Source organism: Pelecanus crispus, chromosome Z (assembly GCF_030463565.1).
Source record: "Pelecanus crispus isolate bPelCri1 chromosome Z, bPelCri1.pri, whole genome shotgun sequence".
Classification (NCBI taxonomy): Eukaryota; Metazoa; Chordata; class Aves; order Pelecaniformes; family Pelecanidae; genus Pelecanus; species Pelecanus crispus.
The window spans coordinates 873,719-899,361 of NC_134676.1; the positions used below are offsets into that span (position 1 = coordinate 873,719).

At 58.2% G+C, this 25,643-nt stretch overlaps 1 protein-coding gene across 2 annotated transcripts; it reads right to left on the minus strand.

Moving 5' to 3' along the window:
• Positions 1-4,470: 4,470 nt before the first annotated feature.
• ONECUT2 (one cut homeobox 2) lies at positions 4,471-24,163 on the minus strand. Of its 2 annotated transcripts, XM_075726882.1 has the most exons (3): positions 23,949-24,106; positions 22,999-23,888; positions 4,471-4,757 (listed from the first exon to the last, which is right to left on the minus strand). In XM_075726882.1, the coding sequence occupies exons 1-3, from the start codon at positions 24,104-24,106 to the stop codon at positions 4,471-4,473; spliced, it is 1,335 nt and encodes a 444-aa protein (XP_075582997.1). The 2 variants fall into 2 exon arrangements, with proteins under 2 accessions (XP_075582997.1, XP_075582996.1); XM_075726881.1 differs by having other exon boundaries at positions 22,999-24,163.
• Between the last annotated feature and the right edge of the window lie 1,480 nt (positions 24,164-25,643).

Below are 25,643 nucleotides of genomic sequence, written 5' to 3' on the forward strand. Positions count from 1 at the left end.
TAAACAATAAAAATTCCCCTTAATAAATATAAAGGAGGCCAAGTATAAAGTTTCCCCATGTCTTAAAAATACTTAGGTATTGTGACAAGCAAGAAAAGCATTGGGTTTTGTCCGAAGCTAGCACACCCTTTGCAATACCATGTCGTTACCGTGTCTTGCTTTGGAAGAGGAGATCCCTATTCCCTTACGCAGGTTTGAGTGTAGTTTGCTGGTTTAGTCCTTCTCAGGTCTTTGGATTCAGCTTTAGGTAAGAGAGATCCAGAATAAAGCTATTCAACCGAAGTCATCAAGCACATTCTTTGTTCCTTCACGGATGATTAAACAATATCCAAGGTTTCTTGAAAGTTGAATTCATCTTGGATGTGCCCATGGTAGTAACTCCAAGTCCACGGTACGGAAGATGCTGGGATACTATCTGTACATACTAGTCTTTCGTATCAGAATAAATAAAAGGAACAAGTTACATTACACGGCTCTATAGATTCATAAATATATGGTATATAAACGTAACATATCTATTTGAGTTTTTTTTTTTTAGTATGGGCAGAATATAGCATATATGCTGCTCATACCCGTACATACAAACACATCTACCCACAGTATATGCTATCGACACTCCTCTTCTGAGATAGCTGCTACATAAACGCCTACAAGAGTTAACGGTGAAATGGAAGACGTAACATAGGGCCATGAAAGATGCAGGGATAAAAAATGCAGCAGTATTTTCAGATGTTCAGATGAAAATGGGTTTTGTCAAATATGGGGGAAACGTGGGTGTTGATATACTTGCGATCCCCAGCACAGAGAAGCCTCACGCGTTTTGCTAAACAAACGATGCAGCGCGGACAGCAACATCAGGCTCAGTACTACTCAGTCCACATCGTTATACCGTTCCCGGTGTGAGACTGCGGATCAACATTTGAAAGATCGAGGCAAGAACTTAAGCCATAATTTTGCATAACAAGAACTTCCACAATTTGGAGAAAATTTATGATTCCATTGAATGTACATATTTTTGTAATTCAGGAGTTGACCTGGTCTTACTTCGTTACGGCTATGGGGATGAACCCTGAACAGAAACCAAAAGCCCCGGTCTTTGCTCACAGACTTCATGAGAAGCCCAGGGCAGGCTCCTCGCCGCCTCTAAGGGCGGGGGCCGGCGGGAGGCAAAGCCGCCAGTCTGCGGGGGTCCCTAATGCTGCGGGGGTCCCTAATGTGGCGCGTCCCACGTGCCCGTCCCTGCGGTGGGACGCCGACTGCCAAGTGCACGCCGTGGAGGACGCCTGCGACTCTCCTCGCCCCAGATGCACTTCTCTGCCTTGCGGCTGCGGCAGGGGAAGGGGAGGTCAGGGCCGGCCGGGTTTCGCTGGCGGTGGCTCATCTCCTGCAGCGGATGCAAGGGCACTGTGGGATGGAGCATGAGAAAAGCGACCGAACCCCAGCATCGCCTGACGCTGCTGCAGGCTGGGGGAGGACACTTTCAGAATGAGACATTTCCCAGGAGGGCAATGCCGCGTTCAGAATGCACATGGAGAGGCTGGTTTGAGCGGACCCTCTTGGATGGGAATGAAGGTGAAACTTGAGCGTGACCAAACCACCTCAGCTGGGCCCTGCTCTACAGTGCGCTGACTCACAACTTCTCACATACCCGCGGGCGTCGGTACACATCAGCCCAGACCTGAACCGTTTTTTGGCTGCTTTATTCCATGTCTGACTACGAGGCTTCTTTGGATCGCTTTCGAATCATGCGTGATCTGTCTGGAAATCTATGTTGAAGGATGTTTTGATTCCCAGAGCTAGTATGTGCTGTCAGTTTAGCTGTGAGGATCCTGAATTTACTTTTCAGACACCTTTCCTGTCCTGAGCAGACAAGGCTTTTTGATTTTCTTTCTGTTTTGAAGTGTAAGCACTGGAAAATGACTGCAGCACTTTTGCAACATAGTTCAAAAGAAGCCCTCATTTAAAGGTAGAGATGGAGCAAAATGGTACCACTGTGCTCCAGCTCTGAAGATAAATTTGGACCTGGGTCTGCGTGTCATGATTTGGATCATCATGACTTTGATCAACCAACATAACATGTCTAATATGCCAAAATGAACTACTGAACTGCCACATGAACTGCTGAAACCTCAATTTCGGTTCAGATCAGGATCTGATCTCAGTGAGCCGGGCTGTGGCGGTGCTCAGCACTTACAATGACATAAATCGGTATATATATCTTGCAAGTTTTATCCCTGGGGAAGAGAAAGAAGGGGGTAGGTTACTCAACTGATTTCACATACAGAAGGATGGCTGTTCAAAAGCTCTAGACATACTGGAGACCAACGCTACCCGACAAAACAAGTCATACCCAACCGACACGTTTTTCCTACGTGGCTCTGGAGAGAGGAGACGTACCAGCGTAGTATCCCAACATCTTGCACTTGGAGTCTGTGCAGCTCTTGGAGAGATCCCGTGTGGGGCAGAAACAGGAAAAACATAAATAAACCCACCCTTTTGGTTGCTCAAAGAAACAGAGGTGATTACCTGTACACAGCTCAATGGTGCTATATGCATTTAGTCGTGCAAGAGGAGACAACAAACTGGAACAAAAGTAGTGAGAATCCTCATCTTTGGTATTGTAGCTGTTGAGGTTTTGGTTGCTCTGTTCCTTGTTCTTTTGAAAAAACTGCATAGGCACAAATTAAAGACAATCTTCAACTTTAAGATGACTGAGTTGTCAAATGAAGCAGCAATCGTACTGGCTTTGCTTTGTTCTCGTCCTTGTCAACCCTTTCTTTGAGATCTGCTTCCTCAAATGTCCAAGATGTCTGTCAAAACACAGTGTGTTACTCGTTTGCTTCCTGACGTGCTTCCTTGGTTTTTTAATTTTTATTTTATTTTTAAATGGAACAGTTTGTTGCAGAAGAAGTAGGTGCAGAAAACGTTTCTTTGGTTTCGATTAAGTAGTACATAAAAAAAAGTCTCAAGTGTCTCTAAAGAACCACGACCGCGCTTGGCGTGCTGCCGGGGACTCGGCCGGCGCTCCGGGAGGGGCCGTTCACTGGTAAGCGCGCACATCGGGCGGCCGCGGCCGTTCCGCGGCACGGGTCGGGGCTGCGAGGCGCAGGTGGGGCCGCGGCATCGGCGCGGCTGCGAGCGCGGCGGCCGCAGCCGGGGCTCTGCTGACCTGGGCCGTCGGCGCTGCCTGCCCGCTCCGCTGCACGGCAGCCGCCGGAGGTGGAGAGAGGGCTTGGAGTTTGTGAGGCTTCCCCATCGCCAAACAGCCACCCGCTCCAGCGATGACGGAAAGAAAATGGCAAGTTATAAACATCTTTGGCTTGCAGTAATCCTGTCTCTTTGGTGTGCTGTGCTCCCGCCAGCTTGGGTAACTGGTGGATAAAAGGAACTTGGGGATGCAATAGATCGAGATGGCGTATTGAAGCCATACGCGGCACATCTAAAATGGTCAGTGGCATCTGAAGGGCTTCTTTCTGTTTTTTTCCTGCTTGAAATTACCATAAAATACCGAAAAAATGAACAAAAATACACTGAACGCTAAATATGTTTCAGTAACGAGGACATTGTCGAGGAGAAACTAGATTTCTGGTAACTGAAAAGGACGTATTAATGACCTAAAAAAATCTAGATCTTTCAAAACGTTGTGTTTGCTCCGTGTACTGTAGCAGTTAAATTGACCTCCTGAGTGTGCATCTGCATTAGGTACAAACACAGAACTTGTGACGAACTGCAAACTGTGCTTGAGGCTCGTGTGGTCACACAGGCGTTCCCTACCGACTTTGGAAGTTAGACTGCATCTCGAAACGATCGCTGCAGTGAGTCCAGGATTGTACCTATTTCTATAGCTAGTGGCTTTGTGCTTGATACTTTGAGCTCAAGTGAACTGAATTTTTCTGATCCAAGATCGAGCTATATTCGCTGGTTAAATTAAACAAACTGGAAAAAAAAAAAAAAAAACCAACAAAACCAAAAACTTAAATTTGATTTTTTTTTTTTTTTTTTTACCCCCTAAAACACTTAACAAAACCATGCCTGAGTTTTAAAAACAGGTTCTCGGATTCTTTAGCGTCTACGTGTCAGACTTTGTGCTCCGTTCTCGCGTGGCTGCGCCACGGCGGCGAGCTTCGGCGCCGGGCGGCGTGGCCAGCGCGCCGGGCACGGGCGGGCTGCCCGGGCTCGCAGCGGCACCCCCGCCGGCCGGGGCTCTTTGGGGCTCAGGAGAGACTTGCCTCACAAACGGCTCCCCTGCGTTTCAGACCTGCTTCGCCTGTCCTGAGCATAGTATTGTATAGAAAGAGGTTAATTTTTTAACTTGCGCCTGCTAAGACTGACTAAAAGCCGTAAGAAGTGTCCTCTGTTACAGCTGGGCTGGGGTTCGTTTCCAGGAGGATTGTGCTTTAAGCCACCAGTGAAGGGCCCCGCCGCGAAGCCGCTCTCCCCGCCACGCCGCGCCGCGCCGGCCGCGCCCCGTCACGCTTTGGTGCAGGTGCTGGGGGCCGAGGAGGAGCCCCCGGAGCTCAGGTCGTCCTGCCACTTCTCCAGGCTGCGCCGCCGGGCGTTCATGAAGAAGTTGCTGACGGTGGTGAGCTCCAGGCCCAGCTGCTGGGAGATGGTGATCTGCATTTCTTTGGAAGGGCGCTTGTTCTCCTTGAAGATGGCGAAAAGCGTTCTGCGCTGGAGGTCCGTGAAAACCAGGCGAGATTTCTTCTGGGAGTTGTTCCGCTCTTTGTTCGGCTCCTGCTCTTTGCGTTTGCAGGCTGGGAAAAGGGGTGGGCAGAGGCAGAAGAGGGAAAGCAAGCGTCAGGACGCGCGTGGCTGACCGCAGACCCCGCCGGCCACACCGGGCACGGGGACCGGTGCGCGGCGGCCGCCGGCCGTCACCCTCCCGCCGGACCCGGCACCGCGCCGGCACACGGGATCCGAGGGCTCGCGGAACAATCCCGGGGGGGCTGCGCCGGCGTTTGCGCTCGCACCCCAAAGACCTGCCTTTTCAGAAATTATTTTGGACGGGCACCTGATCGTTAGGCGTTCGGGCACTGAATTCCTGGGCAACTGGAGCGCTGCCCCCGACAGAGCCCTTGAACACACTTGCCGTCTCTGGACAGTGCGCAACTTGAGATTTTTCACGCTTTTTATAAAGCCACCGTCTGAGAAACGCGTTGCCCTGCTGTTACAGCAGCATTAGAATTAACAGTTTAGCTTATCTGATGTCAGTCTAGGAAAGAAAATGCAAAGCGCATCCTTTTTTTTCCCCTCAGTAGCCAAGACAAAGATTAATTCTTTGCAGAAACATCTCATGTGCCGTAGCATATAACAACTGCAGATTAGTTTTTTCTATCAAAACCGTGCAGGCCACTATTCCATAATGTGAGCTCTACCCCCTGGGTAACGTACAGGACAGAGGAATTACAACTGGAAATTGCTGTTTATGCACTGAGAATAAATCTATCCGTATTTTGGGGCAGACAGCCTTTTCTTTGATCTGCCATTCCAAACACATGCTTAAAACAATTACCGTGGGCACAACGGGGAAGGCAGGAACCCCCCATAAGCCGCTTTGTTCGTGCAGGGGAACGAAGAGCTGAGCAAGCAGAAGCCGCCCCCCCGCCCGCCCCACGATTTGCAACACAAACCCACCCTCCGTCTGGGGCCGTGGGGCGTTTTCTGGGCACCGGCTGAAATCCGCAGCACACCGGCCTGCCTTTCTGCCTAGTGTCCCCTTCCTCCTCAGATCGTCCTTATCGCCTTAAAGCCCGACCCTCTGCTCTGCCGGGCCGCGGGTCCGGCCAGGCCAGCCTCCCCGCGCCCCAGCTCGCTGCAGCCCGGGGAGCCGCTGGCTGGGTGGGAAGGGCTGGAAGCCGCGGGGCAGCGGCGCAGCCCTTGGCCACGGCGGCAGCGCTCGGCGGGGCTCGGCGGCAGCCCTCTCCCCGGGGCATCTCCCAAGGGTAAGGGCGAAGCCAGCCAAAAATGCCCCTCAGAGCTCCGGTCAGGCGGGGCAGCAGCGCCTGACCATTGCTGTGCCAAGCGATGCTAATGGATCCTAAAAAAAAAAAAAAAAATCAGTATTAATAGCTGATCTGTATTTATTAGCACAGAGAGAACATCAAGTGCTGAAACCAATACCGCTGCCGTAGCATACTCAGATTTAAAAATAGCCTGATAAGGCTGTCTACACAGGGCACTAAGATAAAAAAAAAAAAAAAAAAATCCATATGTTGACATGGTTAGATAATGTGCTGGGACAAAATAAGTAGAGTGAATTGATAAGTGGACGGGTTTTTAAGCAGCCCTATTAAATAATTCGGCAGGTCTAGAATGTGAAATGAGAACCTGCTCCAAAAAGTGAAACTCAGACTGTGGAAATGTCTGTAATTAACCCAAACTCAGGACCGTACCCATCTACCTGTGCCTGAGCATGGCACCGCAGGGAGCCTGGCTCAGCCGGTGCGGAACGGACTACGCCGGTCAGCTTAGTTTTGTGCACGGGGCAGTACTTAACAGGATTTCTGCAGGAAACTGGAATATTTTGTCGGAGTGGCTGACTTGACCCCTCTCTTGCACCCATTCTCAGCTGCCAAATTCCAGTGGCTGCAGCAGAGCTGCCCCTGGGAGGAGGGTCGGGGTCAGCCCATTCGAAATACGCCAAGAGAGCCGAGGTGTGAAAGGAGGATGCTCCGGAGAGTCGGCTCCAAACCCAGCCTTGCGGGTTATGGGTGAGCGTCCCCCGGAGCGATTCGCAGCACGGCCGCCCCGGAGGCAGCGGCACCGGCACAGGGTTCCTGCTGGGAGCCGAGGGAGTCGGGCAGCAGCGGGGACGCTCCTGCGTGGGCACGTCGGGGGCTGCAGGGTGAGCCCGGTGCTGCGTCCGATGGCCAGGCTCGCGTCTCCGGAGGCGACTAGCCCAAAGGCATCACGCAGGGAGAACTGGGGTTCCCTGGCTGCGTCTCTAACCTACCCGATAACACACTCCACAGATACTGTTTTACTGCCTGTCTGAGATGAAAAAGCAGATTTTAGGCTGGATTTCTGCATTTGACGCTTTACTTCGTCTTTTGTCTGGAATGCATGCAGCGGTACCCCCAGCACCGGGGATGTGATGAGCGCCTGCATCTCTGCTGCAGTTTCTAATAGGTTCCGGGACACTGGGAAGAGTCTAGTGTTTCCTAGCATCACTAATTTATGTGCAGAGATACTCTGCGTTTTACAGTTATTGGTATCTTATAATAAATAATGCAAAGGTATGTGCTTTTCGATGCATTCAGTAAATACTTTCCTTGAACTGTTAAGTTTGCTCTTGAAAAGGCACCATAAAGGCAAATGTTGTTCCTTGACATGCATTTATCACAAGAGAAAAATGGAGTGAGCACTCTAATAAAATAAAGTTATTATCCAGGAAACCTGCCTACAGAAAGAGAAACATTTTAATAGTAGAGGGCAGGGAAGCGGCCATCTTGGTTCTAAGGACAATTTGATTTATTAACTGCAGTTAACACTGAGCATATTCTATGGAAGGAAATGGACAACTGGCAAGAACTGAAAGCCATAACTGGGGGAAAAAAACCAAAAATAACTTCCCTTTTCTTCTACACTGGACTAAAGATGTTTTACGTAGAAACAATATAGAAAGAGCTTCAGTACTGCCTCGCTTAATGTTGACTGAAGTGGAAAGCCACTGATTTCAGGGGCATTAAGAGCGGTGCAGAGACCGGGCACCGCACCGTGTCCCCAAGGAGGGGCAGCCTGTCTTCAGTGAGCGCGGTTTTGTCCTGCAGCTGAAAGTAAGGGAATGTTTAAAAAAACGTTGCTTTAAGTTGAACGAATTAGGTATTGCTTAGAGATTAAAAAAATAAAAATAAAAAAAAAAGCGCCCAGAGTAAGTGTGGAGAGGCGAGGCAGGCGAGGCACCAGGAGATGATGGGAACGAGTCCCAGAATCTCTGCAGCTCTCAGCGCTAACAAGGTTCCTCTCCACAAAGACAGCAACTATTCAGATGTTCGACTTTAAATATGCAAGACGCTCCATTGATTTTTTATTAGCGTGTTTGCTAGCCTGAGGTTAAGCATGTGCTGGAATATTTTGCTAGATCCCAGAGACAGGCAGGCAGGCGGTCGTCCCTCCTGGCTGACAGACACAGCAGCTCTCCGAAAGTCTCACCCAACCCCGCCTTCCCATGCGAGCCTTTGGCCGCGGGGAAATGTGCCCCCCGCGTACCGCGCCCTGTTCGTCAGCCAGGGAAGCAAAACGCAGCCGTCGGTCCAGGCTGCCCTGCGCGGCTGCAGCTCCGGGAACGGGGTCAAACCCCCCGGCTCGTCCGCCTCTGCCTCCGCAGAGCCTTGCTAAGGGGCTGTCTCCCCGAATGCCCCGCGCCCGTGAGCCCGCTGCCCCCCTCCGCGAGCCTGGCACTCGTTTCACCTAGCATTAGCCAGGGAATGGCAGGGCATCCGTGTCCCGGCTTCCCCTCTGCAGCCAGGGCAGACGCCTCGCCGCGAGCGGGTGACGGCGGGGAAGGACACGGCCTCCATCGCCTCTTGGGACACACCTCTCAACACGTTGCTCTAAACTGCCCGCGCTTAATAGCTTTCAGTACAATTCACGTGGAAAAAAGAATCACGTCGCACCGCTTCGGAGGAAACCACGACACCACTGTAACCAGGAGCTGTAGTGAGCGATGTGTGCTGCGCCAGTTCCAGCACCTGCAACCCCATCTGCTTGAAAAGGATCCGCAGGAAAGTCGTGATTTTTTTAAATTTTATTTCTGCAAGCCCATCTGAGTTGGTTTCCTTGTGAACTTCACACGCTTCTAATTTAAGCTAATTTTTTTTTTTTTGGTCACTGGGTATCATTAAACAGAGTATTTCTACTAATAGTTCGTTTGTCTTATTTTCTGCAACAATAACTCTTATTTTCCATTTTCGTCCTCAGAACAGAGGAACCTAGCCAGCCCCTGCATTACAAGTAGCTATAAATCCTGAAAAATATCCAGAAGCCTTTCAGTTGATAAGTATCGCCTTACAACTTCCCTTTATAAAGACCAAAGCACTGGGAAACTTACTCCGTCATGAAAGCTGAATGCATGGCAGCTACCAGCACAAGGCAGTGGGCTCGCTAACGCTGCCGCGGGGGTCTCCCCTCCGCCCCTCTAAGAGGAGAATGCCCATCCCCGGGCGCTGCCGTGGTCCCCAGCGCCCGGAGCAGCCCCGCTGCCAGGCCGGGGATCCCGCCCGGCTCCAGCCCCGTCCCAGCTCACTGGGGAGAGCTGCGGCAGCCGGAGGGTCCCGGCGGGGTGGGACCCACAGTCCGGTGCGAGTCCTCCGTGGAGCTGGTGAGAGCTCGATAAAAAGCAAGGGCTCAGATCAGGCGATTTGGCATTTTCTCGTGACAGGTTCTTTTCGCTGAAGGATACCCACCAGCCTCCATCGTTAACGGCTGCAACAATGCGTGGCTCAGAGCAATCAATCTGCAGCGTGTAACGCTGGCCTTATGAAACCCAGGAGCAGCACTGCACATCCCCGTAGGCAGCAACAGCTCCTATCCGCTCTTTAGAATCATAGAATCACAGAATCATTTAGGTTGGAAAAGCCCTTTAAGATCATCCAGTCCAACCATTAACCTACACTGCCAAGTCCACACTAAACCAATCCAGGGTAGACCAGACTGAACCATGTCCCCAAGTGCCACCTCTGCCCGTTTTTTGAACCCCTCCAGGGATGGGGACTCCCCCACCTCTCTGGGCAGCCTGGTCCAATGCCTGACCACTCTTTCTGTAAAGAAATTTTTCCCAATATCCAACCTACACCTCCCCTGGCGCAGCTTGAGCCCATTTCCTCTCGTCCTATCGCTGGTTCCTTGGGAGAAGAGCCCAACACCCCCCTCCCTGCCCCCTCCTTTCAGGTAGTTGCAGAGAGCGATGAGGTCTCCCCTCAGCCTCCTCTTCTCCAGGCTGAACACCCCCAGCTCCCTCAGCCACTCCCCACCAGCCCTGTGCTCCAGACCCTGCCCCAGCTCCACTGCCCTTCTCCGGACACGCTCCAGAACGCTGCAGGCACGGAAGGACTGGTCATAGAATCATAGAATAATTTAGGTTGGAAAAGACCTTTAAGATCATCCAGTCCAACCATTAACCTACACTACCCAGTCCACACTAAACCAATCAAGGGTAGACCAGACTGAACCATGTCCCCAAGTGCCACCTCTGTCCGTTTTTTGAACACTTCCAGGGATGGGGACTCCCCCACCTCTCTGGGCAGCCTGGTCCAATGCTTGACCACCCTTTCCATAAAGAAATTTTTCCTAATTTCCAACCTAAACCTCCCCTGGCGCAGCTTGACCGCCTTTGCCATATGTGGGCCAAAGCTGATTGATGCCAAGCTCCCCACTGTGACTGGCAGCACTGCAATAGCATTCGGCCAAATCCCACCCTCCAAACCCCCAGGCACGGGGCAGGGATGCTCCCTGGCGTGAGCTGGGGCCTCCCCCCTCCCTCCGCTCCTCTGCTTCCCCGCGCAGAGACCGGTGCTCCGGGCGGGAGACAGCCGGGGGACGAGGACGTGAGGGTCGCCAGCATCAGGAGGAGGAGGAGGAGGAGGACAGGGAGGGGTCCCGGGGGCTGGGGTGGTGCCTGAGCATTCCTCAGTGAAGAAGAGGAGCTGCTTGCAGAGCCGGGTGGGCTGGAGGCTGCGTGCCTGCGAATCGCCTCGGCGGGTACTTCAGAAAGTAAAACCTGCAGAGCTTGGGTGGGTGCGCGCTCACGGGAACGCCGCCAGCGGCAAGTACATCCAGAGGAAGCCCACGCCCCACCCCTCAGAAAGGGGATGGTGACCGTGCCGCTGGCAGGGGATGGGGCGAACCCCGCTCCTCTGTGCCAGCGCCGCTTGGAGCTACGCTTGCGGCAGGCGTGCCAACACAGAAATAATGATTGCTCCAGCAAAGGAAGAGGTGTGAATGTGAGATCTTCCAGTGGCGAATGCCGCCGCGGCCGGAGCTGCAGGCAGTGTGGGAAGCCACGTCCCGGAGATGCGGGAGCTGGTCCGTAAGGGGCCCTGGGCAGCGATGCTTACGGGCAGAGGGGCTTTGCCGACCGAGCTTTAATATCACAAACTAGAGACAGGCACAGAGGGACCTGTGGAGACCACAGACCCATCCCGTTTCTTTTCCAAGACCCTGACACCGGTTTCCTTCGGATACTGGAAACGTTAATGAAAGGGCTCGTGTGATTTCATGTCCCGTGAAGCACGAACGCAGTGCAAGCGCCGCACTCGTACAAACAAAACCCCAGCATACATCTGCGCCAATCCACCTCCCCCCTCAGGTATCTCTACTTCTAAACCAATTAGGCGACGGGGGTTTTAACCAGAAATCCTGGAGGACTATTCAGCAGTCTGAAATTTCTCAGCGCCACACTTCATGGTCGACTTTCACTGAAAAAAGCCTCCCTTTGTCCTTACCTCCTCTAAATTTGGTTCCCTGCAGTTTTTCAAGTTAACTAACGCCCTCAGAGAATCACCGGTTTTACGATGCTTTTACTCCAATGGCAAAAGTGACTTTGGAACTATGAAACAAACAGCAATGTTAAGAAGGAGCCAAGCAGAGAACAATATTCCCTTAATCCAGCAGTAAGTAATTTCTGTCTATCGTTCGTAAGGATAAGCTGCGAATATTGATCTCCCGTATGTGGTTTCATGCGGGTGTAGTACAAAGTCAACTAAACCCAGTTATCTGTCTGACGGAACTAAAAAAATGTTCCTCAATTTGATTTCGGAGAGAACTCAATGTGAAGGAAATTTAATTATGCTAGTAATACTGAACACAATGAAATGACCATCAAAAGGTTTTCCAAAGGTTTAAAATGTTTTTCTTTCCCTATGATTCACTTAAAGCAACCTCTTGTATATCTGTGTTACTACAATCTCTTAAAAACTAGGCCTCAAAAATCAATTTGATTACCTCTCTGAATTAAGTATGCACAAATGAAAGCAATTGAGATCAATACAAATTAGGTTAAGTACTCCACTGTGTACAAAATCATTATGTAACGAGAAACAATTTGAATGAAGATGCAAATAATCACATTGCTGGGGTGGGCAGCCCGCGTGCCTTCACCTGCGCGCTCCCATCTGCGGCACACGCGCGAAACCTTCCTGATTTCTGCGATCCCTGTCAATGCCCTCTCACGGCATTCATCTGGGAAAACAGAATATGCCCAGAAATGAGAAGTGTAGCACAAAGTGCAGAGAAGACCCGCTGTTACGGGAGAAGATCTCTTTGCTCACCCAAGCCAACCCTCCTGTAAGGGCAAGACGTTCCCTACACCGCAATTCCCGTTTGGAGATACGGGGATTCCTACAACGCTCCGAGAAAGAAGCGCGCAGCCTCCCTGTTTCCTGCCAGGAATGGGTGTTCTTGGTACTCAACCTGATTTTTCTCTCTCTGAATTCTGCCAGGGAGGGAACGCCTTCGTCTGGCTAGGTCTTGCATCCTTCGGCTATTTGAGAAGGAAAGAGGAATGGGTTTGAGGACTCGGTTCTTTTATATTTCTTTCTGGCATGTAGCAGGTCTCAGGCCATTTGTGTCAAGTCTCTTGTAAATCTGCTGGGTGGCTGAAATTGGGCTGTAAATTCAGCAGGGCAGGGGCTGCCTCCTCCCGTGCAATGCTGCAACACCCATCTCAGTGCGGGATCTCTGACAAGGCCCTCTAAGTACTATTGTAATATACTTCCATCATTAATACAGAATAATAAATAATAGATGGGATAGGGCCAATTTATTGCACTCTGGGGCGAGAATGAGTGGAGGCTCGGTGAGCATGCAGTGCAGTTTCAACGCACTCCTTGTCACTGAGCGGTCGCAGGCTCTAACCATGCGCTGAAGCAATTTCTGCATGGCAGCCTCCCAGTTTCTCTTCTGTGGCCGAGGCAGGGAGCGTTCCCCGACACCCCATATCCAGCCCTCTTTACAAACAAGCTGTTCTGCGAGCTGCAAAGGGAACAGACCCCATTTCTGACAGATTTCTGTTCCAGAGTTGCTCGGGAGCTCGTAAGCTCTCCTTTCCAGTAGCTGGGGATGCATAAGCTCTCCCTCCTGCTGGGATCACCACCCAGCGTGGTGCAAGCTCATGCCGTAGCCCTGTTGCAGGGCGGGCACTTACAGTATCTTCCTTCTCTCCTCAGGCTGCCGTTTTCACAACGAGGGGTGCAACTGCCCACGGCTACCCGTGAGACCTCCGGCCCCGGGTGCAGCGACAGCCTGGGGTACCCCGCAGGGTACCTGTGACTTTGTGTGGAGAGGAGCAGGGACAGACAGGCAGACACCCTGCATAACTGCATCGACCTCGTCGAGGTGCCAAAAATCCGCTTGTGCTGGCTCAGAGTCCCAGCTGCTTTCAGAAGCAGAAGCTGACAGAAACTGCAGAAGCTGTAGCATGTAAATGCCGTCGCCCGACCGCGATGAGCAGTCGCCCCGTCTGCAGCGCTGATGCACCGCTCCCCAGCACCGCCGGCTCTTGCAGCAGCAAGGCTGCTCGGGTGCTCTACCCAGTCACAGCAAAACGCTGGATCCTTCAAACTGCACTCTGCAAGTCCTTCACTTGGAATGGCTGGGAGATTTATCTCTCCTCTTGTTCTGCAGATTCTCCCTTTTGAATCCCAAACCAGTTTCCGGCTGAATTATAACGCTTTTCTGTAACGAGGATTTATATCGCCTTTGTCAGAGCGCAGAGCTGAAACCAGACCTTCCCCACACCGAACGCTGTGGCTGCTGTAGCAGCAAGCATCTGCAAGTGATGCGCCAGCACATCCCCTCAAGTACCAGCGTACAGCTGGGACCTTCTTCTCCCCGTGGGGAAAGGGAAGTACTTCGGGCATCTTTTCCAAGAAAGGACTGGGAATTTAAAGCTGAGGTAGGTGAGCAAGCGCTGAATAGGGGTCCGAAATCTTGGAGTGGATTAGCATTTTAAATATCTCGCCGCCTTGTTTTCTGCTGATTACATCTAGCAGCCTTCCCACAGTACGTGGCTCTGACGGCCTCCCACGCCGCAGGTCCCTCCTGGCACCTTACGCTTACAAGTCCGAGTTGCGAGCTGAGTCCCACGGGCCCTACTGCAAGGGAAGGTACGGATCGACCGAGTTCTTGCTGTGTGCCTCCAGAACCAGGTTGTTTTCAGAAAGGCTGACTCATGGGAGAAAGCAGGAAATGATCAGTTCCTTTTAATGGCTGTTATTGATAGGGCGCAATTATGAAGAACAGGAGGGGAGCGGAGCAAGGCAAAGCTCTGCTGACTTATCTGGGAGATCCAGACCTGTGCTGCTCTCCTGGCTCTCCGAGCTCTCCTTGCACTTCAGGCGGCAACTGCTGAATACAGAATGCAAGAGCAGGCCTGGGAGGAGGGATGTTCCTTGCCTGATACGGGAGCGAGTGGGCACGCTAAGCAGAGAGGGGAAGGAAAACGGAGAAGAAGGTGTGTGGGAAGCTCTCCGAGGAAGACTTCCTCATGCTCTTCCTTAATCTTCTTCAGCTGCGTGCTGCTTGCCAAAGCTTAATGCCTCAGCGCAGGCCCCTGTTCTTAAATGCCCATTATGACAAGATGAGATCTGCTGGAAAATCACCACTGCTCATAAATATGTTCCCTGCTTACTTAGAGATATTTTGGTCTCAGAGACAATTTGCGTTTTGGGAAACTGCCAGCCTCTATCGCTTGTCTAATAATTCCTTTGTGCAGCATTTACCAGTGGTTTGAGTCCCCCTTTTTCACAATGGAGTAGTTTGATTTTATAGCTCAAAAACCCCAAACAGCCCCAAAACTCTCCAATTTCTTTTCTGATTGCATTTCTATCTGCCGTCAGTGAGTTGTCTGGTTGATCTTATCACTGAGCCCATCTAAGATCAGTCTATTTTGTATGATTTCTGCGTACAAAAATCCTCTATAAATCGGAGAGCCTTTTATGCAAAAGTCCGCAAGATTGATAGAGCCGGATACAAAATCTTTTACCTTGGAAAAAGAGATGTATTATCTGTCCCATTGGACGTAATGCTTTCTCTGCATATTCATCTCCAAAGTATGATGGGGCTTTTTCTAGAGAAGACAGGAGACAAGATAGTAGTCTTAAATAGAAACAGATTGCTATCAGAAGAAAGGGAGTAATTTTTTTTGCTGTGTCTAGGGGGGATAAGATGAGAAGCAAAGGATTTAAAAGACAAAAAGGGAGATTAAGGCTAGTCATTAAGGATTTTTTTTTTTGTACCTGTAAGCCCTGGAAGAGATTGCCTAGGTAGCCGGAGAAATCCCCATCACTGGAGATTCTTGAAGAACGGGGCAGACTGTCAGGACAAGTGATGTCTCAAGTCCTTTTCAGCCCTGCTTTCCCTGTGAGATTAATTCTCCGTACACCTGCAGAGCCCTGTTTCCACTCTGAAGGCAGCCGCAGGGGAGCTCCTCTGAAGCGAGGAGCCGGCTACTTTCAGTGCTTGGAGACTCAGAATAGACGCGTTGGGTTACTGGCAAGAAGCTTGTCATCTCTGAGTAATGTCTAATTGGAAGGGATGAAAAAGCCACTTGCAACTGGTGGATGGCAGGAACACCTAGGACAAGATTTTGTGACTAATACAAGGGAGGAGCGCTAAGGATGAGCAGCCAGGGCCATGGTGCAGAGAAGAGAAGCGCAAAGCTTGAGTCAAAACGTCCCTATAAAGAGCGAGGGAAGAAACAGCATCAGTTACTGGAAAATAACCCTTTTGGCAAAAATGTTCTCCCCTTTATGCGCGCCTCGCCACAAATAAATTCTGTCCGCTTCCAAATGCAGAGCAATATTTGAGTTTGAGATATTTCAGTTCAAATGGTGATGGCCAAGAGATACTAGGAAAAAATGAGATGCTGGGAAAAAATCTAATAAGGAAACAGTGAAGAACAGATTGGAAAAGCTCAGCGTGAGTAACGCATGCTGATAGACTAATTGATTCTTAAAAAAAGTAGAGGAGGGGAAAAAGATAGAAATGCATTTAATGACAAATGCAGTCGGATTTATCCTTATCAACCAACCAAGAAGCTGATAAAAACCGTTTGCTTAACAAAAATGGTATTCAAATTTCTGCGGGGCAGAAACGTCTTCCGAAATAATGTGGAACAAAAAGATAGGGCAGGATATTATTTCAGAAAGTTGGTACATGAGAAATATAATTTATCACCCAGCACCACAATTTACCGCATGGATTGTTCAAACATAACCACTAATCTATATCTGAAGAGAGGACTAATATTTCAAGCCACTAAGCACCTTTCAAAGAATCTTTATGTACCTGTATATTTAGTTCAACACTAAGAAATAGTTTTATATATAGATAACGCACTTGATACAGACGTTATTGTGCCTTAATTTTTAGCTGTGCCTACAGACAACAAAATAGTCTCAACATCCAGAGACAGAAGCATGAGGTGGAGCACGAAGAGGCAGCGGACGGACAAACAACAACAGTGCCCCTGTACACGACCCACCCTCGCCATCAGCTCTACGGGGGCTGTCCCGGGCGCTGGAGGGTGAGGGGTGCGGAGGGCCCGGGTGGCCTTGGTGGGGCCTGGGGTCACCGCCCCTCGCGCCTCTGCGACGGCCCCACCGTGTGCCGGGGTCTGGGCCAGGGAGAGGCCGCAGGGCTGCCCGCCCCGGGGTGCCTCGCCCCTCTCCTGCTCCCCTCGCTCCTCCTTTGCCCATCCCCTTCTAGCTCTCCCCCTCCCCTCCATCCCTCTCCTGTTCCTCTCCATCCCTCTCCTGCTCCCCCCTGTCCCTCTCCTGCTCCGCTCCATCCCTCCCTCTCCTCCATCCCTCCCCCTCCCCTCCGTCCCTCTCCTGTTCCTCTCCATCCCTCTCCTGCTCCGCTCCTCTGCTCCGTCCCTCCCTCTCCCCTCCCTCTCCTGTTCCCCTCCATCCCTCCCTCTCCCCCTCTCCTCCATCCCTCCCTCTCCCCTCTATCCCTCTCCTGTTCCTCTCCATCCCTCTCCTGTTCCACTCCATCCCCTCCCTCTCCCCTCCATCCCTCTCCTGTTCCTCTCCATCCCTCTCCTGTTCCACTCCATCCCTCCCTCTCCCCTCTATCCCTCTCCTATTCCCCTCCATCCCTCTCCCTCTCCCCTCCATCCCTCTCCTGCTCCCCCTCCACCCCTCCCTCTCCCCTCCATCCCTCTCCTGCTCCTCTCCATCCCTCTCCCTCTCCCCTCTATCCCTCCCTCTCCCCTCCATCCCTCTCCTGCTCCTCTCCATCCCTCTCCCTCTCCCCTCCATCCCTCTCCTGCTCCCCTCCACCCCTCCCGCTCCCCTCCACCCCTCCCTCTCCCCTCTATCCCTCTCCTATTCCCCTCCATCCCTCTCCCTCTCCCCTCTATCCCTCCCTCTCCCCTCCATCCCTCTCCTGCTCCTCTCCATCCCTCTCCCCTCCATCCCGCTCCTGCTCCCCCTCCACCCCTCCCTCTCCCCCGCTCCCCCCCTCCCCTCCCTCCCGCTCCCGCCGCTGTCCGTGGTGCTGACGACGGCCCCGCCGCTCCGCTCCGCCCCGCAGCCGGGGGTCGGGGGCCGCAGCTCCCGGGGCTCTGGCGGGCACCCCCCGGCACCCCCGGGCACGCCTCAGGCATCCCCCGGGCACCCCCCGGGCACCCCCCGGGCACCCCTCAGGCATCCCCCGGGCACCCCTCAGGCATCCCCCGGGCACCCCCCGGGCACCCCCCGGGCACCCCTCAGGCATCCCCCGGGCATCCCCCGGGCACCCCCCGGGCACCCCCCCGCAGGCAGCCGAGCCCCTCTGCCCCGCACCCACAGCCGGCGGCATCACGGGTGGAAGCAGCAGAGCTTGTCCCTGCGCTGGCCGCGCCGCGGGCACCGGGGGCGGCGGGGAGGGCGGCCCAGGCCGGAGCAGCGCCGGCCGCCACCCCCGGCACCCGCGGGGCGACGGGCACAGGCACGGCCGCGGCTTCCACGGGGGGCCCGGGATGGGGGCTCCAGCACCGCCCCCGCGAAACCGAGACCTCCCGGCCCGGGGAGAGGGGACCCGCGGGGAGGGGGGAGCCGGGGGGAGAGGGGACCCTCGGGGGAGAGGGGAGCCGGGGGGAGAGGAGACCCTCGGGGAGAGGAGACCCTCGGGGAGAGGGGAGCCGGGGGGAGAGGAGACCCTCGGGGAGAGGAGACCCTCGGGGAGAGGGGAGCTGGGGGGAGAGGGGAGCTGGGGGGAGAGGGGACCCTCGGGGAGAGGGGAGCCGGGGGAGAGGAGACCCTCGGGGGAGAGGAGACCCTCGGGGAGAGGGGAGCCGGGGGGAGAGGAGACCCTCGGGGAGAGGAGACCCTCGGGGAGAGGAGACCCTCGGGGAGAGGGGAGCTGGGGGGAGAGGGGACCCTCGGGGAGAGGGGAGCCGGGGGGAGAGGAGACCCTCGGGGAGAGGAGACCCTCGGGGAGAGGGGAGCCGGGGGGAGAGGAGACCCTCGGGGAGAGGGGAGCTGGGGGGAGAGGAGACCCTCGGGGAGAGGGGAGCCGGGGGGGAGAGGAGACCCTCGGGGAGAGGGGAGCCGGGGGGAGAGGGGAGCCGGGGGGAGAGGGGACCCTCGGGAAGGGGAAGAGGGACCCAGAGCCCCCCCGGCAGCCGCCGCCGCCCCCTCGGCCGAGGGCAGCCAAAAAGCCCCACGGGGGCTGGCACCGCGCCCCCCCCGCGACAGGCGCTGCGCTCGGCGGGACCGAAACACACGGCGCGGTCACGGGCGGTGGATCCCGCGTGTTTGATCGTCGGTAACGTGGTTCAGCAACCGGGAAACGCCAGCGCGGAGTTTTTGCGAGCGTTTTGCTGGCCGGCCCGGGACCACCCGCGAAGATCCCCGCGGGCCGTGGGCGGGCCCGGCCCTGGCCCGCCTTTAGTGGCGAGTGGGGGCGAGCTGCCCCCGCTCCGGGCAGCCGGTGGCTTCGGTGGGGTTAGGCGGGGGGACCGAGTAACGGGGCCACTCGCCCTGCCCCGGCAGCGCTCGCCAGCCTCGGGGCGCGGGCCCACCGCCGCGGCTGCTCCACGCGTGGGGGCCGCCGGCACAGCCGCCACCCACGCACAAACAGCGTTTTCTGCACCCCAGGGGCCTCGCCCGGCGTCTCAGCCCCCCCCGAGCCCGGGCAGGCGTTCGGGCACCCCGGGGAGCTGCCCCCTGCCCACACCCCACCCCCCCCACGCAGGGACACCGGCTCAGCCCCGCAGCGCTCACGGGGCACCCCGGCAGAAATTTAGGGACTGCCCGATGGGGACGGCGTCCCCCAAGGCTTCACCGAGGCGTGCCCGGGGCCGCGGCGGGCGAGTGGGCTCCTGCCCGGAGCCCGGAAACCGGAGCCCGGGGGAGCCCGGCGCCCGAAACCCGGGGGAGCCCGGGGGAGCCCGGAGGAGCCCGGGGGAGCCCGGAGCCTGAAACCCGGAGGAGCCCGGAGGAGCCCGGGGGAGCCCGGAGCCTGAAACCCGGAGGAGCCCGGGGGAGCCCGGGGGAGCCCGGGGGAGCCCGGAGCCTGAAACCCGGAGGAGCCCGGGGGAGCCCGGGGGAGCCCGCAGCCCCGCTGCTCCACGGCCGCCCCGCTTCCCCGGCGGGGGCGAGCCGGAGAGGGGACCCCAGCCCGTTTTGGGGACGAGGCCCCGGGGGTGGCGCCGCCGTCGAGGCAGGCGGGGAAGGAGCCGCGGGGTTTCTCGCGTTTTCCGCTCTGCTCGGCGGCACAAGCGCCTGCCCGGCGCAGCTCCCCCGGAGCCCCCGTCCCTGCTGCAGCCTCCCCCGCTGTCCCCGGGGGGCACCGCCGCTTCCCCCGGCTGCAAGCGCAGCCGGACCCGGGCGGGCACGCCAAAACGATGTTGGAACTCTCGCATCGCCAAAGCACGCAGCGAACCCCCCCCCGTGCCCCGCAACTCTGCCCGGGCTGCCCGCAGCCAGCCCGCCCCTGCCCGCACGGCTCCCAGCGGCGCAGCACCGGCCGAGCACCGCGCCCCGGCTCGGGGGGCTTCTAAGGGGTCCCCAAAAGAGACAAGAAGCACGGAAATAATAAGAGGAAAGGAAAGGAAAGGAAAGGAAAGGAAAGGAAAGGAAAGGAAAGGAAAGGAAAGGAAAGGAAAGGAAAGGAAGGAAAGGAAAGGAAAGGAAAGGAAAGGAAAGGAAAGGAAAGGAAAGGAAAGGAAAGGAAAGGAAAGGAAAGGAAAGGAAAGGAAAGGAAAGGAAAGGAAAGGAAAGGAAAGGAAAGGAAAGGAAAGGAAAGGAAAGGAAAGGAAAGGAAAGGAAAGGAAAGGAAAGGAAAGGAAAGGAAAGGAAAGGAAAGGAAAGGAAAGGAAAGGAAAGGAAAAGGAAAAGGGAAAAGGGAAAAGGGAAAAGGGAAAAGGGAAAAGGGAAAAGGGAAAAGGGAAAAGGGAAAAGGGAAAAGGGAAAAGGGAAAAGGGAAAAGGGAAAAGGGAAAAGGGAAAAGGGAAAAGGGAAAAGGGAAAAGGGAAAAGGGAAAAGGGAAAAGGGAAAAGGGAAAAGGGAAAAGGGAAAGGAGGAAGGAGAAGAGGACAAGAAAAGAAGGAGAAGAAGAGGACAAGAAAAGAAAAAAAATCTTCTATAATGAGCAGAATTAATAAGCACACCCCAGTGCTACGGCTCCCCCCGCGCGAGAGGGGGGATTTCCCTCAAGGACAGCAGATTTTCGTCCCATTTGGGGAAAACTTCCAGGAGCAGGGGGCAAGTCGGCCTGTTTTCAGAACTCTGAAATACTTTCGGCTGATCCCCCTTGCTCAGAGGGATTTAAGCAGGCGAGTAAAGGGGAGGAAGGAAGCACGGAGGCCATGAGGCTGCATATTCACACGTGGTAATAATAAAAAATCAATTTCCCAATGGGGATGGTAATTTGTAAAGGTTTTTTCCCTGCTCCAGCTCCCACTCCACAGGGAACCCGTGCTCCCTCGGCCACCAAGCTCTCTCCAAACTTTACTCCTGGAGGCAAAGGCATCACTGGAATGAACTCAGGGGGAACTGGGAAAGCGGAGATCCAGAATTATATACGCTTATCTCCGCGTGTACGGCAGAAAATCAGAAATCGCCTCTACCCATCCGCCGGGTGACAGCCGTACGCTGTCGCCTGGCGGGTGGGTAGAGGCGATTTCTGATTTTCTGCCCTATACGTACGGGTCCGTGGGGAACCCCCCACCCGGGACCGGTGCTGGGAAGGAAAAGCACCAGCAGCATTCCTGGAAATGAGCCGGCTCAGGTTCCAGATCAATGAAAACTGGGTCCACGCGTTTATGCTCCTGTTGCCAGCATTAATGCTCTTTTAATCTTCTAAACATTATCCGCATCGATTTCCCTCTAGGTACGCCTTTGGTTGAGAAGGCGACAGCACCGCGTGCTCCGGCAAAAAAAAAAAAAAAACCAAGAAAACCCAAATTCTTTCTGCTCCTCCGCTGCTCCCGTTGCAGGCGAACCTTCGTTTGGTTGATAACACAGATCACCCCGCTCCCCACACGGCCACCCACTCGTGGGTGCCAGCAGAGTGGGCTGCGGGGCGAGGGGCAGCCCGTGGGGACCTGCTAATCGATAACACGCAGGGATGGATCTGGCCGGGCTGGAATCAATGGGAATAAAGGGACGGACGGGCGGGAATAAGGTTTCTGAACGTCGCTTGCGGGCGTTTCGCTGCCACAGCAGAGACCCACGCGGGACGCAGGCCACCTCGCCCGCAGTCTGCACGCCCGTCCACGCGTGTCTGCCCGCCTGTCCACGCGTGTCTGCCTGTGTCACAGCCCGCGCACCGCACACCCGCCGCGTGAGCCGTTCCCACGGAGGGTGGGCTCCTGCCCCACGTCCCGCGTTACCGCGGGGCTGCGCGGAGCTGCTGCCAGCGCCGCTCCCCCCCGGGGCGGCCGCAGCGGGGCCCGGACCCCTGCACCGGGAGAGCTGCCACCGGGGCCGGGACGCCCCAGCACCCTGCGGGGCTGGCGCTGCCGGGGGTCGCGCCGGGGGTCCCTGCCGGGGGTGCTGCCGGGGGTCCCGTCAGGGGTCGCTGCCGGGGGTCCCCGTTGGGGGTGTTGCCAGGGGTCTGCCGAGGGTGCTGCCGGGGGGTCCCTCCGGGGGTGCTGCCGGGGCTCCCTGCTGGGGGTCCCTGCCGGGGCTCCCTGCCGGGGGTGCCTGCCGGGGGTCCCTGCCGGGGGTGCCTGCCGGGGGTCACTGCCGGGGGCCCCTGCCGGGTTGCTGCCGGGGGTCCCCGCTGGGGGTGCTTCCGGGGGCCCCTGCCGGGGGTCCTTGCCGGGGGTGCTTCCGGGGGGTCCCTGCCGGGGGTCCTTGCCGGGGGTCCCGCCGGGGGTCCCCGCTGGGGGTGCTGCCGGGGGTCCCGCCGGGGGTCGCTGCCCCCCCGCCGCCGCCCGCCCCCGCGCACGCAGAACAATGGGGGCTGCGGCGCCTCGCGACCGCGCCAGGGGGAGCCCGCGCGCCCTCCGCGGGACAATGCGGCCGGGGGGGCCGGGGGGTGCGGGAACCGGGGGGGCTGCGGGGCCGGGGGCTGCGGGGCCGGGGGCTGCGGGGCTCCGGGGGTCTGCGCGGGGCCGCCCCCCGCCCCCCCGCCGCTCGTCCCGGCCCCGCCTGCCCCGGGGCCGCGGATCCCCCCCGCCGGGAGCGCTCAGCCCCTGCCGGCTGCTCCCGGGAGCGGCGTGAGGGGTGCTCGCTGCGAGCGCGGGGGGCGCGCAGGGACCCCTTCAGCACCCGGCCGGGGGGAGAGCTGCCGGGGGGAGAGCTGCCCCGGCCCCGCCGCCCGGCCCCGGCCGCCCCCGCAGCCCCGCCGAGCCCCGCCGGGGCCGGCGCTGGGGGAGGCGGGGGCCGCGGGTCCCGGTCCGGCGGGAGCGGGCGAGGCGGGGCGCGGGGAGGGGAGGCCGCCGGGCCGGGGCCGGTGCCGGTGCCGGTGCCGGTGCCGGCGGGGAGCGCTGGGCTCCCGGGGCGGCGCGGGGGGGGTCCCCGCTGCCCGCCGGCCTCCCGCGGGGCGCCGGCCCGCACCTACCTGCCAGCCTGAGGGCCGACATCCTCTGGAACTCCGGCTCCTGCAGCCACTTCCACATCCTCCGGAAGGTTTCCCGGCCGGACTTGAGTTTACTCCAAGGCTTGGGGTTGCGCAGCAAGTCCGAGAGGGTGCCCTGCGAGCGGCACAGCACCCGCTGGGCGAAGATGGCCTGCGGGATGCTGTAGCGCTTCAGCTCCGCCGTGATCCTTTGTGCCACTTCTTTGGTGTTGATCTCCTCCAGCTGCCCCGAGCCGCTCACCTGCGAGCCCGAGGAGGAGGAGGGCGGCCGGTCCCGGGCGGCGGGCAGCGCGGGGCCGTGGGGCGGCGGGGGGCCGTGGGGCGCGGCGTGGTGCATGCCGTTCAGGTGGGGCATCATGGCGGGGGGCGTCGCCAGCCCCCGGGAGAGGTGCTGGTCCCCCCGCGCCAGCATGGCGGCGTGGGCGTCGAAGTTGGGGCCCAGCATCTTCTCGTGGCCCGGCGGCCCGTAGGCGTGGAGGCCCTGCTGGGCGTTGTGGAGGGGGCCCAGCCCGTTGCCCAGCGGCGAGAGGCTCTGCCCCATGCCGGGCATCTCCTTGTAGGGCCCGTAGAGGTTGTTGACGGCGGGCAGCCCGCGCTCGTCCCGCATGAGGGCGAAGCTGCCGCCCACGTTGCCCGAGAGGCGCTGGTGGTGGTGGTGGTGGTGGTGGGCGTGCGGGTGGGCGTGCGGGTGGTGGAACTTGTCGGAGACGGTGGAGATGGGCGGCAGGGGCTGGAGTGGCGTCAGGGTGGTGTAGGTGCTGCTCATGCCCATGCCGGGCGGCGAGGACTCGCAGGGCATGCTCATGGCGTGGTGCAGCGGGATGGAGAGCTCGGGGCGGTACTCGGCGGCGCCGTCCAGCAGCGAGGCCATGCTGGACACCATGGCGGGCCGGCCGGCGGCGGGGGCCAGCTCCTGGTGCGGCGGCGGCGGCGGAGGCGGCGGCGGCGGCGGCGGCGGCGGGGGGGGCACCCGGAGCGGCCCGGCGCTGCGGCCGCCGTGGTGGGGGCTGGGGCTGCCCATCAGCTCCGGCTCATGGCCGGCCGCCCCGTGCAGGCTGCCCAGCGGCTCCATCGCCATCTCGGGGTTCATGGCGCAGGCACCCGGCTCCCCGGCGAGGCATCGACGGCCGCCGCGGCCGCTCCTCATTCACTCATTGGGGGCGGGGGGCGGCGGCCGCCCCGGGGCCGCCCGCTCCGCCGGCCCCGCGGGCAGCGGGCGCTCAGCCGGGCCTGCGCCGGCCCCGCGCCATGTCCTCGCCTCGCCGCCGCCGCCGCCGTCTGCGGGCGGCGGGAGCTGTCCAGGGCGCGCTGCGCGCTCCGCCTGGCCGCGCCCGCGGGGCCGGGCCTGCGCCGCTGACGGGCGGCGCGGCCGGGGCGGGGCGGGGCGGCCAATGGCGGGGCGGGGCGGGGCGGCGGCGCCAATGGCGGCGCGGCGGGGGCGGGGCGGGGCGGGGCGGCGGCGCCAATGGCGGCGCGGGCGGGGCGGGGCGGGCCGGCAGCGGACGGGCGCTTAAAGGCGCCGCGGCTCTTTGTAGCCGCGCGGGTTGGGGGGGCGCTCGCCCGGCTCGCCGGTGCCCCGCCAGCCCCGCGCTCCCGGCTGCCCGCCGCGCAGGTGTCGCTTTGTGCGGAGGCGGCCATGGGGGGCCGGGGGGCCATGTCTCCCGCTCGGCTGCTCGGTTCCCCCTCCGGCCGCCGCCCCCGCGGGGAGACCGCCCTCGGGGCTCGGCCCCCGGCGGCAGCGGGTCCCGGCGCCCGCGGCAGCGGGGATGCCTGGCCCGGCGCTTGCCCGGCGGAGCAGCGTGCGAGGTGCGGGCAGAGCCCCGGCGCGCAGCCCAGCCCCGCAGCATGCCGCGGCCGGCGGGGCGGGGGTCCCGCTCCCCGGGGTCCCGCTCCCGGGGGTTTCCCGCTCCCGAGGGTCCCGCTCCCGCGGTGTCCTGCTCTCCGGGGGGTCCCGCTCCCGGGGGGTGCCGCTCCCGAGGGTCCTGCTCCCGAGGGTCCCGCTCCCCGGGGTCCCGCTCCCGCGGTGTCCTGCTCCCCGTGGGTCCCATTGCCCGTGGGTCCCGCTCCCGGGGGGTCCCGCTCCCGAGGGGTCCCGCTCCCAAGGGTCCTGCTCCCGGGGGTCCCGCTCCCGACGGTCCCGCTCCCGAGGGTCCTGCTCCGGAGGGGTCCCACTCCCGAGGGGTCCTGCTCCCCGTGAGTCCCATTGCCCGTGGGTCCCGCTCCCGGGGGGTCCCGCTCCCGGCGGTCCTGCTCCGCACGGCCGGGCCGGGCTAACAGCACCCGCGCTGTTCTGCTGCACTCTTTGCTTTTTTAAACCAAGGCGCAGTGTTGGTCTGCGTTCTTAATTGCATTAAAGATGCAGAAAGTACGGCTTGGTCCAAACGTGTCATGAGCGCGGAGCAGTGAATGAACTGACGCGGTCACAAAAGGAATCCGCGTCGCCGTGTCACTTTGCTTTCGCCCAAGTGCATGATTCCTCCCGCCGGTGCACGCGCACCCCCCGCCATACGCACGCCTCTTCCCCCGTTGGGAGGACAAGCGGCCTCCCCAGGCCCCCCCGAGCCCCTGCCTGCAAGGAGGCTGAGCCGAGCGCCACGAATCGGGTTTGAACTATTTTACGTTTGCCC

Coding starts and splice junctions, on each gene's coding strand:
- ONECUT2 (XM_075726881.1), bottom strand. CDS start 24,163: ATGAGGAGCGGCCGCGGCGGCCGTCGATGCCTCGCCGGGGAGCCGGGT. Junction 4,758..22,998: donor GTCGGCCCTCAGGCTGGCAG/GTAGGTGCGGGC, acceptor CCCTTTTCCCAG/CCTGCAAACGCAAAGAGCAG.